The sequence below is a fragment of the Triplophysa rosa genome, linkage group LG22 (assembly GCF_024868665.1).
Source record: "Triplophysa rosa linkage group LG22, Trosa_1v2, whole genome shotgun sequence".
Taxonomy (NCBI): Eukaryota; Metazoa; Chordata; class Actinopteri; order Cypriniformes; family Nemacheilidae; genus Triplophysa; species Triplophysa rosa.
The window spans coordinates 3,168,940-3,180,789 of NC_079911.1; the positions used below are offsets into that span (position 1 = coordinate 3,168,940).

The 11,850-nt window shown below is 37.0% G+C and overlaps 1 protein-coding gene across 3 annotated transcripts; it reads right to left on the reverse strand.

The window, feature by feature from the left end:
- Positions 1-371: 371 nt before the first annotated feature.
- On the reverse strand, positions 372-11,549 carry skor2 (SKI family transcriptional corepressor 2). Of its 3 annotated transcripts, none has more exons than XM_057320301.1 (10): positions 11,329-11,549; positions 10,506-10,578; positions 5,243-7,085; positions 4,614-4,677; positions 4,324-4,401; positions 2,891-2,956; positions 2,639-2,737; positions 2,156-2,223; positions 1,385-1,447; positions 372-1,123 (listed from the first exon to the last, which is right to left on the reverse strand). In XM_057320301.1, the coding sequence occupies exons 3-9, from the start codon at positions 7,052-7,054 to the stop codon at positions 1,388-1,390; spliced, it is 2,247 nt and encodes a 748-aa protein (XP_057176284.1). In that variant the 5' UTR covers positions 7,055-7,085; positions 10,506-10,578; positions 11,329-11,549; the 3' UTR covers positions 372-1,123; positions 1,385-1,387. The 3 variants fall into 3 exon arrangements, with proteins under 3 accessions (XP_057176284.1, XP_057176282.1, XP_057176283.1); XM_057320299.1 differs by having other exon boundaries at positions 2,891-2,959; XM_057320300.1 differs by lacking the exons at positions 10,506-10,578; positions 11,329-11,549 and adding an exon at positions 7,873-8,107 and having other exon boundaries at positions 2,891-2,959.
- Positions 11,550-11,850: the final 301 nt, after the last annotated feature.

The window sequence follows — 11,850 nt, forward strand, 5'->3', positions numbered from 1 at the left end:
TTTACAAAATATCTTCATGGAACATGATCTTTACTTAATATCCTAATGATTTTTGGCATAAAAGAAAAATCGATAATTTTGACCCACACAATGTATTTTTGTCTTTTACTAAAAATGTTCCCGTGCTACTTAAGACTGGTTTTGTAATCCAGGGTCACATTTTATAGTTGATATTAAAAACATAACTTATTTAAAAATATGAGAGGACGATACCGCTGTTAGACATACGTTTCTGTAAATTGTCCTATTTTGATGTAATACTGTTTGACGTGTACTTATGCGCAATATATGTTTAGTTCTACAAAATCGTTTACAAAGCGTTGACGTATTAGAAAGAACATTCAATCAATGTTTATTATATCAGTGTTCATTTTTATTTTTAAGCTATTCATATACAGCAGCCTATTCATGGCCAACAGTCTATTTACCTAATTTGTTTTTCCAATTTGAAAAATTATATTTGACACTTTCTTAAAATGATAATAATAATCAGCCAATAAATAGGTTTTATATTATAGACTTTAATTATCCACATAAATAGTAGAGAAACTACAAGAACATATTTAAATACATTTGCATTAACAGTTAATTACTTTTATTTTTTTTATCTTGTAAATGTCAATATCAATGATGTGTTTAAACGAGCAAAACAAGATAGGTTTACACTCTGTCAGATTGCTCTTATGCATCCCCTCCCCCCACAACCTCATTTTTGTACATTTACAACCTATAGCTAATATTATTGTACAGTTTTTGTTATCAATAAATAAGTGAATTCATGAGTATATAAACAATGACTTAAACAAATGCAAATATATTAACAATAAATAAACTTAAATAAACAACAAATAACACTCAAATGAATAAATAACCAAAATGGGGTTACTGTACAGGGCATATGACAAATAAATTATAAATCATTGGTAGATGCATAAAATTGTACTGTATATCAGTAGATTGATGTGTCATTTGGTTTATTTGCCGAGATGGAGATTGCTTGATGTGGCCGCAGCTTGTGGTGCACTAACAGGTCTCTTCTGTTGTGCTTAATGAATCATAAAGAGCTGGATGATTTTAACCTCTGTGGGGCCAGAATTGTTGATTTCATTTCACACGATGTAACCTGCAGTAATACGTAACATGTTAAGTACCATAGAAATATGGTTAGTAGCTGTAATGAGTTTTTACAAAGTATTTAAACATGCAGATATCAAAAACGTTATTGAAAAAATACAATGTGCTTCATAACATTTAAAATCCATTCAGTTCAATTTTATTTTGTTGTTGTTTATAGTGCTTGTTTAATTTTTATAAATGCAAAACATTTAACAAAACATAATAAAGTCAACGGGATATTAATCATGGTTGAAATTAGTATACTTACCATTTAGCTTTTGTTTAGATGTGTCCCAACCTTTTCTTTTCTAATGATGTTTGCATAGGGAATCTACAAATGAACATTATAGGATTCATTAACAGTCCACAATATATACACAATATACACTGTAAAACAATACTATGCTTGACACAAAGCCCAAAAGTATATACTGTATAGGCAGCACCAACAGAGGTCACCTTTAATTTACACGTCAGGGACTAAACAGTATAATTACTGCACAGTTTTTTTTTACCTTATTGCGTTAATATATAGTACAGTATGCTGACAAAAACAAGAAATCCTTTGTTTCAGGAAAATGAGATCCGTGCCACCTGAAATCTACTGTGTTTGTATCCTAATAGTTTAGCCTTCAATCTGTCATGTTATATTCTCTCATATATGATATCTGTCTGGCTTGACTGATGATGTTGAAATGAAATAACACACAAGAGCAGTCTGTCAGCATCATCCATGTGTTAAACCACAGATGCACATGTGATTTATGTCATACCGCAATACAATGTTGAACCAGTTCTAGACAACAAAAGGCTGAGAATACTGAGATCCTGCTGGTTGTCTGTTTATATCTTGCATTTCATTATTTTTGTTTTGTTATGTTTTTGTAACCTGGATCTGATTTGTGTTAAAATGTCAACTGATATTTTAAATATAGTGGGACTCCTGCACATGTGAGGTTTCCATTTATTTGTTTGCTTTCTGATTGGTTAGCAGATTTAAATAGATGAGAAATTCTGCCATTATTCTACATACTCTTACCATTTGTAACTGTTGCACCATCTCTTCCCTGTAAGCCAGTTCTCTTTTCATTTGGTCCTGAAAGTTATCTGTAAGACAGCAAGTTTCATTAACACATTTAATTTGCTATAGGTTTAAACGTTTTGTCGTTCTATTTTAGATTATATTATTTTTATGAAACTCTGAAAAATTCTGAAACAGCTAAAAATCTTAAACCAAAGAAATGATATACAAAACAATGAAGAAGAAATATTTCAGGTCACTAAAATGTATTCAAATTTGTGACGCTGTCCATTACAGACTTTTCTGGACTGTACAGTATAAACCCATTACTAATTATTGTCATACATTTGATTTCTAATAAAATCTTTCACAATTAATTTTATATAGTTTTGGTTTTCTATTTAGACATTATGGAGTTGTATTGTGATTTCTTGGTTGTTTTGTCAAAAAAAATTTTACATGCACAGATATGATGGCAGAATTTGAAGAGCGTAAACTTACGGAAAACTGGGAATGGAGAGCTGCCTTTCAGAGCGTGAAACTCTTGCTCCAGTCTCCTCCGTAAATCTATCTGCTCAAGGAGAACTTTCTGGAGTTCCTCTGAAAGACAAATTACACAGTAAATCAAGATTAGTCTCTTATTTGAGATGTGCACTTTTAATTTTTTTTGCTGCACACTTTTAATAAAAAATATTAATGCAATAGATTTGTCATATTTGCAATACCTTGTAATTAGTTTAAAAAGGTAGATACCTTTTTCCATGTTCTCAACATCCTTCTTAAGAGTAACAGGTGCGTTTGGGTCTTGACTTTGACGATCTGCTGAGCAAAAAAAAGTGAAAAAGCTATGTAAAATAAATAAATTGTAATACGTGTGCCATAGTGCCATTGTAGTACCATCTGCGGCCAGTAGATGTCAGTATGATAACAGTAAAACATTTTACTATTACAAAGAATTTCCCGTTGGTCGTATTTATAATAAGAAATAGAAAACGTAGTTCAAGGATGGAGGTGCTATTAATGTGATCAGCTAAACTATACTTACTGTAGCCTACACACGTGATCGTTTTCTTTACAAATAATATAATTTTGCCTCCACTATATCAACCAAAAATATAGGCTACCTGAACATTTTCAAGTATCTGATTCGGGCATTTAACATCAGCTAAATTAAGTCATTGGAGCAGCCCTTACAATATACCAATATCGTGAAATTATTCAGCAAATTGTTATTTTGCAGTTGCAATACTGATTCATGAAATCATTATAAACAGTTTTGATTGGATTCCTAAGGAGCTACGTTAGTATTGCACGACATGTGTTTTTGTGTCTATATTGCAAATGGCTCAAATGAAGTGATCCAGCACGTCTGTATAATCTTCCCCTCATTCGGCTGTCTCTCTCTCTTCTCATTTCCTCATTTGGAAAGCGGTCTTGTTCTCGCTCTCCTCCTCTCTGTCTCATTTGACAAGCAAATTTGCAGACAGTGCCTGAGGATAACAACCTCGTTTGACAGTCAATTAACCGTGAATAGTCAAAGCCAAGGCAGTTTGCATTATATAAATGGAAAATTAGATTATTTTTTTCCTACTCTCCCAAGAAACAGAACCATCTTTAAGACACTGCCTTTAGACTATTTGGAAAATCAGAAGTTCTAATCACGTTTCTCTGTAGCCCCTTGGAGACATTTAGCAATCAGGCAAAGGTGGTTTCATTTAATTTGTTTCATGTAATTTTTTCAAATATATTATACCTTATATGAGGAGATCATTATCAGCTAGATAATATAAATGTCAGCATAGATGTTGTAAAACACTTTTAATGTCCTTCTGACAGATAAAAGGCAATAAGCTATGATCTTTCTAATGGAATATTTTGCCAAGCAAAAGACAATTATTTCTATTTGATATTGTTCAAATGGTGATTGTCACCTTCCCAGCGTTGAGCTGATTGTCTTCCTGAACTGTTATGGCTCCCTACAGAACACATTTTCCCAATGTCATTGTGGAGAGAACTGCTCCATTTTAAGAGTTCAGCAGGCGTATATTCCATTCTGCATCTTTTATATTTAGATTAATCCTAATATCCTTGCAAGGGTGTGCCATCTGTGTTGCGCAAATTATTTTGTAGCCCTCTTGCTGTAAGTGTTGGACGTAAAATGGAGATAAAGTGATGTGTGCTCTTACTTGGATTCTCTCGCCAGTATTCTGGAGTGGATGTTTCTGTCTCTGGGATGAAAAAACTGCCTTGTTCTTTGTTGTCATCTGAAAGAAAATTGAAACAAGATATCAATTATGATTTCAAATGCAAAGGATGCATCTAATTAGGTGCATTATTATTATTATTAAATATGTGTGATTTGTGTGTGAACTTTTCAGGAAGGGAATGCAAATACTTAAGCAGCGCAGGCAATAATCACATTACAGTTATTTGTATAACAGTTGTTTGACATTACAGAATGTGGTCCATTTCTCACCTGAGATGGCTGTTTTGTTTTTGGTTGCATAGGCCGGCAGCCCATCATCTCTGCTCTTGTGAGCCTGAAACCATAAAACATCACACAATGTCTGATTAGAACTGATTCATAACACCAGGCTAAAGGTTGAACATAGAGCAACAAAATATATCAGTCAGCCAAAAGCACAGAATTGATTAGCCTTGAAAATGACAATGCTGTTATGTTTTATATATGATCCTGATGCTTGTTTTGCTGTGGCGTGCTTCTGAGTTTCTTTAGATAAATCAACACGCCCCCTACGTGTTAGCCGGATCTTGTGTGTATGCGTGTCTTTGTGCGCTAAGGCTAATTGCTACAGAACCCCCATTTGCCTTTCCATCACCAAGAGTGACTGTCTGTTTCCTCTGTTAGCATAGCGTCAAAGGGTTAAAGATTAAAAAGGCTAATAGGCAGAAGTGACAAAGGGGAGCAAACATAATGTCGCCATTAAACAAAACACGACTGGGCTTATTAGGAGGGATCAAAGAGCTGCGAATGTTTCATTTCTGCAGGGAACGCAGACTATCAATCTTGTAATGCATACGAACCCTGCCATCCTATGGCCTGCATTTAAATAATTAGTTAAAGTGCCTGGAGGGAATATTTACATTTTTGTACGCAGTGCTTTCCTCCAGTGAACCGTGAACAGGGCTGGGGACTTTGAGAATGGCGGGCGGACTGACAGCGAGGCTGGGTTTGTCCTCTGCCGAAGTCTCGGTGGGAATGGCTGGGAATGAGGCTTGATCTTTGACCTGCTCCCGTGCGCTGCTGTCAGAGAGTCCACGTATGTGCAGTCCGCACGGCTGCTGCAGTGTCTGTGGCGACGTCTGTGCTGTGCGGCCACTGAGGTCCGTCTGTTCTTCATCCTGTTTCGTCTCCACGTCCACCTCTTGTTCCTCATCGCTCTCGCCGCTGTCACTCTGGTAGCTGCAGCTGGTGCCGGGGGAAAGGTGCCTCTCTGGGCCAAAGTCCTCAAGGCTGCCGTGGAGCTTGGCAATGCTTTCCGTGTCTTTGACCACCGGACGGAAGGCGGAATGGTAACTAGCCTTGCGCGTTTGCAGTGATGGAGCGTCCAGCAGCTTTAGCCAGCCCTCTGAGGCAGGTCGCAAGTCAGAGGTGACAGAGGGTGGGCAGTCGGTCTCGAACAGGCTGGATCTGGGGTTGTTGTCCAGGCCAGGCCCTGCATCGCTCTGTTCAGACAAGTCTAAAAATGCTTGTCTGAGAGAGGGGCTTTCTGTGAGGGAGGTAAGGGCGTTGGGCTGAGGTTGAAGGTAAGTGGGTACTGGAATGCCCCCTGTTGCCCTTGGGGGCCAGAACATGCAGAAAGGTGGGTAAAAAGCGTCCTTGCGTCCGGGCCAAAGAAGCCCAGAGAGGCCACTGTTTTTCTGTCCGTTGGTGGCCTCGCTGTCGTCCTTCTTTTGTGGGCACAGGCCAAATGCAGGAAAAGTATAGGGGCTGGGGAAAAGGGATGTTGTTGGGAATTTCTGCAACATGCCGAAACCTTTGCTGGGGACAGGAATTACTGGGTAACTACGGGGGGCTTTACGGGGCGGGAGGCTGCTGGTGTCCAAATCATCATCATCCTCATACCTGCCTCTCTTCTGGGTGAGGTCTGGGTTTATCATGTGGGGTAGGACTGAGCTGACAGACTTTCCCAGGCCCATGGGCGGGCAGTTAGAGGAAGGAAGTGCCCTTTTGCGACTTCCTCCATTGAACATGGCTTTTACATCCTCCCAGGCAAACATCAGATCCTCTTGTGGGGTTTTGTCCGTCAATTTAAGGTGCCGACGCCAGGAGTTGAAATTGGCGGCGTCTGGCTGCGTGTACTTGGCCTCAGGTGTGCGGTGTGAGTGGAAGATGAATTTGTTAGGGGAGAAGTACATATTACAGTAGGAGCACTTGATGCATTTAGCCCTTGAGCTGTTGTAGCGTGCCGGGATGAAACTTCCTCGACTGCCCCAAGCGCATTCATGCATCACGTCAAAGGCAAAGTTGTCTGGCAGCTTGGGTGGCGCATTCTCACCCAGGAAAGACTTGCAGAGTCGCTCTGCTTCTCGTTTGGTGATCATGCCACAGCGCCGTGATGAGATGGGCATGGCACCAGCCCGGCGAAGGATCTCCAGCTGCACCGGTGTACACTGTACGCAAGTGATGCCTAGAGCCACACGGCGGTTATGTATCTCGTTGTAGCTGTAGTTCTTCAAGAGGGTGTTGGAAATTTGAGCCAGGCATAACCGCTCTTGGTTGTCAATGACCAGTGAGACGATAGGCACACCATAGAGGAGGACTTGCCCAACTTGATTGGGCTTGAGGGAGGAAGAGTGGTTTGACCTTGGGGGTGTCAGGGGCTCCGGTTGAAATGAACTTGGTGGGGTGGCCATCACAATGTCGTCTGTTCCAGGTGGAAGACTCTTTTCCATTCTTTGGAGACCACTGACTGGAGATATTAGTCTGTAAATACATTTTTAAAAAGTTACTTTGTGAAATTTAAAATTTAAACACAAAATAGAAAGATAAACAAATTTAAACCATCACCAGCATCTCTTCGAAATATCCGATGTGTAGAGAGAATACATGTCTGACACAATCTTTTGATTATGTTTAGTTTAGTCCACAGTTTGTTAAATAAACCAAAATTAAGCGGTGAGAAACAATCAAGAATTAAACAGCTTCTCCCACTTTTATCACTGATATAAGAGAATGTTTAAACTTCCCAATTTATTGGACAAAAAGTGAACTCTTAAAAAACGATACAATTACGAAGGCCAAATTAATATAATGTATTTTTAAGAAAACGAAACTATGGCTACTGCCTTAAACATCCATTTAAAGATTTAATGAGAACCCCATCAAAGTAAAATTATAAAGTTCATTCGTTGAGCATTACAGCCCTCTGTGGCATAATCACTATTTGTTGTTTCGGAAAAAAAAACATCAAAACGCAATAATGTAATTTTTTACATTATTTGACCACTTAATCGTTTATTATTTATTATTATTTCAACAACTAAAAATAACAAAAACAAATGTCAGCCTTACAGTTTCGTTTCTTAACAAACAGAATACACCAATGCAGAAATTTAAACAACAACAACAATAACATAATAATAAATACAGTCGCTACATTTTTACTGTTTTCACATATAGCAAAAAGGTCAGTAGGCTACCAAAGCATAAACAAAAAAAGAGTCCTTTTATGACGCAACCTGTTTGATAATAAAGTTTTTAATTTTCTTACCTCCGCGCGTTTTAAGAGACGTTCAAATACAGAATATAAACCATGCCCGTAATCCGCATGCACAAATGCAAATGATCAACATAACTGCAAACTGTAGAAAAGTTACACAAGCACGATAATGGCCGATATAACGGCAGCCTCCTCTATACCGCCGGGTTACCAGTAATAGAGAAATACCAGTGAAAGAGCGAATAACCAAGCATCTCTTGCACGAGCTCTTATTCCCGGCTATGGGTGAGAGTGATTGGCGTGGCTCTGCCCCTCAGAAGAGCCAATGACGTTTCACTAACTGCCACTCAAACACACTAAAGAGAAGCTCAAACAGGAGCTGCAGGGCTGAAATCTGAACGAGGGGGAAAACCACCCGTAAAGCACCCATGTGGAATCGGTTTAAACACATGGATAAAAAGAGATGTGACTGCATGCATGCTATGGGATAATGCGAATGAATAAATATTGTTTGCGTCATAAAATTAGCACAATTTTACTTTATATTTTGTTTTAATTTAGTCTATAGCAAAAAGTCTTTAGCAAATTTTAAAAGATAAAGTCCGGTGCAGCAGTCCACATATATTATAAATGACGTTTTCACATTTAGATTATGAAATTAAACAAACGAAAAATCTGACAGTATAAATACAGACATAAAACAAACAAAATAAAAAAGTTTATTCAAACAACATTTGAAGAGATGCTCTTGTTTTTAGTTAATTGTTTTAAATATAACGGGTTGAAATCAAAAAAGTATGAACCAACTATAGGCTACCAGTTTAGGCCTATACTGTGTCAAATCAAGCAGATTATTTTAATGATTGGTCATATTGTTAGCAATATCATTCTGCATTACACACATTGAAACTGTCATTGAGCCGATTTTCCATATCATAAATCAAGAGAAAGGGAACACGTCGGCACGTCATTTTTTCATCATTATAAGGGTAATACATGCTGTACATGAATCGACCAGAACTAGTAATAGCGATGAATTGTTGTCCGTCAAACTGTCTCATCAATACAATTTCTATACAGGGCCTATTCTACTGGCCGATTGAACCGAATACAAAAAAAATTATGCTAAAATGGAATTAAAAATTAATTCTAGTAAAATGACTGTTACAATAACAATTATATCTTTTTGTTTTGTTTTGTTTCAAAAGACTCGAGGTGCAAGTTTCGTTAAATATCAGCATTATTCCAATTTAGCGGTGCAGGTGGCTTTAATTATAAGAATATTAGGCTTAATTGTGACCACTTTTTTTTCTTTGTCGTAGTAATAAAATTAATATTTAAGGTCAAGTGTTTTGTGAAAGCGAAATGAAATTGACAGGAAAGAGAGGGTCCCATCTGCAGCCCTCTAAACCTCATTTAGATCCCATCGCTGGCTTTTGTCTCCCACCTCTCGCACCTCCTCTCTTCCCATATGCAGGTATGTGTATATAATAAAATAATAATAATTCTACTACTAATAATAATATAAATGTTATTATTTATAAACTATAAAATGATCATTTCACAGGTTTATGTTTATGTTACATCATAGTGATTATCAGTAGCTATTCATGCGGAACAGTTAACAGCCTAAACATTTAGGCCTTTGCTAAATCATGGTCCATGACTGCTTGATGCATTAAACGTCATCTATATGTATGTTTACCATACTGTGAAATTAATCATGCGTTTAAAAAATTACATATGTGACCTGTCAGGGTCAATACTGAAGAAAAACGGAGGAAACCTAATAGCTATGAACAGACCATTACACACCAAATCCATCATAAATAAATACCCCAGGCAAACAGTTACATTTTTAAACAAATAAAAAGTCTTTAATTTCTAAAGCAGGTTTACTAAAAAATCCTTACGATAAAACCAGTGAAGACTCCTATATGACCTATAATTATCAAGAACAGAAAGTCCCACACTACTCTGCTTTCTAAACAGGCCTGAGTACACTGTCCAACATATAATCCTTATTTAATGCTGGAGGTCTATCAGAAAATTGCAAGACTAAATACCACTTCATCTGTAAAGATTTATCAAGCAATATAATTTAAATCCAAACCATCCCATCCCATCAGGCTTTTAACTTTAAAAGTATATATGGGGGGTTTCTATAAGCATCATACTTATTATTCGGCTTTGATTACATATTGACAGAGAAATGGAAATGACTCTGGTGGTACGACATCCTTTAAAGGATACTGACTTCCAGTAGACTGTAAAGGGCACAACATATTTATTATTTTACAAGGTAATCAGATGCATCTCTTGATTGAATGATGATGTAGAGGACATCGACTGGGTAAATAGGGTTATGAATCGATAGTGTGGTGCCATCCATAACTTTACAGGAGTCCTAAGTCTTTATGCTCAACAATACGCTATTAGTTGTAACACATGCATAATTAATTGCTTTTCAATATTTCTATTTGCATTTTTAAAACGAATAATCAGAAACCACAGAAATAGTTAAATGCCAGGAGAAAACGTAACATGGAAATAACTGAGTTATTTAAACATTTTTAACATAACTTAATCAATCAAGAGTATTACAAGTGATTCTGTGATCAGAAAGGTAATTTATTTTATTACCATTGTGGTGTGTATAGATGTTACTGTACGCTGGCACATACCTTATTCGATGCTTAGGAGAATCGTCTTTTTTCTTGCACAATTCAGTTCACGCTCTCCAAAACCAGTCCAACCCTAAAATGGTCACCAATATAATTTTATGTTTAACAGTCATAAATTATACAATCAACAATTTTGTTTGTACGTGCTGAAATAAAATTCATTGTAACCCTGGTAACATTCCCTTTTTTACAACGAAATATATTTTCGAATACGTCTGCTTGATAACCTTGAACCGTTGGTTTCATAGAAGTTGTGGTGTTGCAAGCTCCATTCATTTAATCTGAGATAATGTAAATAAGAATTCACGGGCTCAGTTTATTTTCACGAAGAGCAATGTTCTGCTTTTAATTTATACAGTCTTTAATTGTTACATCTAACTGCACATTTATACATAACTGTGGTTAATACTGTTGTAACAAAAACAATTTACAAGTAGATTTAGAAGTTTGTCTAACGTGTTATCTTACTTTACACCCTTAAAAACCCTCAACTTCCCAAGTGAAGTCGAGGCCAAAAAGTTTCCACAAACGTTTTAATTTTGTTGAAAAAATGATAATAATTAAAAGCATTAATATTTAAGCGACAAAACATGAGAGATATCTTGGGAAGTTAGAATGGCATTTCATCATATTGTTTTAATCAAACAACCACTGTCGATCTGCTGTGTTTTATGGAGATCAAGCAACTTGAATTTAAATGCTTCATTACTGAGTCGGGCAAGCCAGCAATAAAATACTTTATGTTCCATTTGACAGAATTTTTCCAACTTTGTACATAAGGTTACTAGGCTACTGATCTCTGAAAGATCACATGTACGCTTACCTTATTCGCACCAGGCAAAAGCGACGCGTCTCACGCTGATGCGCTCCTCGTCTTCTTGTCGACTTGTCTTCCGCAGGATAATCCAAGTCAAAGTTTAGGAAATGCAGTTCTGTGGGTGACAATGAACTGGCGTTGCTCCTTTGAATCAGCTGCTCGAGGCGTAAACGAAAGTGCTACGCATTGCTTGTGAGATGCGCTCATTGAAGCACATGCTATCACTGAACTTCACATCCCAAGGAATCCGGGAGAGGAGGGGCTTTTACGGGATGATCAAATGGATAATGGCAAATCATGTCTGATCTTTCCTTTCTAAACGGCTTTGCAAGGGAAAGTTTTTTATTTTGTATTTGCTGATTATGGAATCTTTATAAGGTACAGACCTTCATACTTTAGACAAAAAGAAGTTTTAAAACTTTAGACTTTTTATAAAAAACATTATGCAAATAAAAATAGAGTTAAAAGTTTAGGGTTAGGTTTTTTTGTCTTTGGGGTGGGTGGGTTAGTGAGAACATATACTTGCTG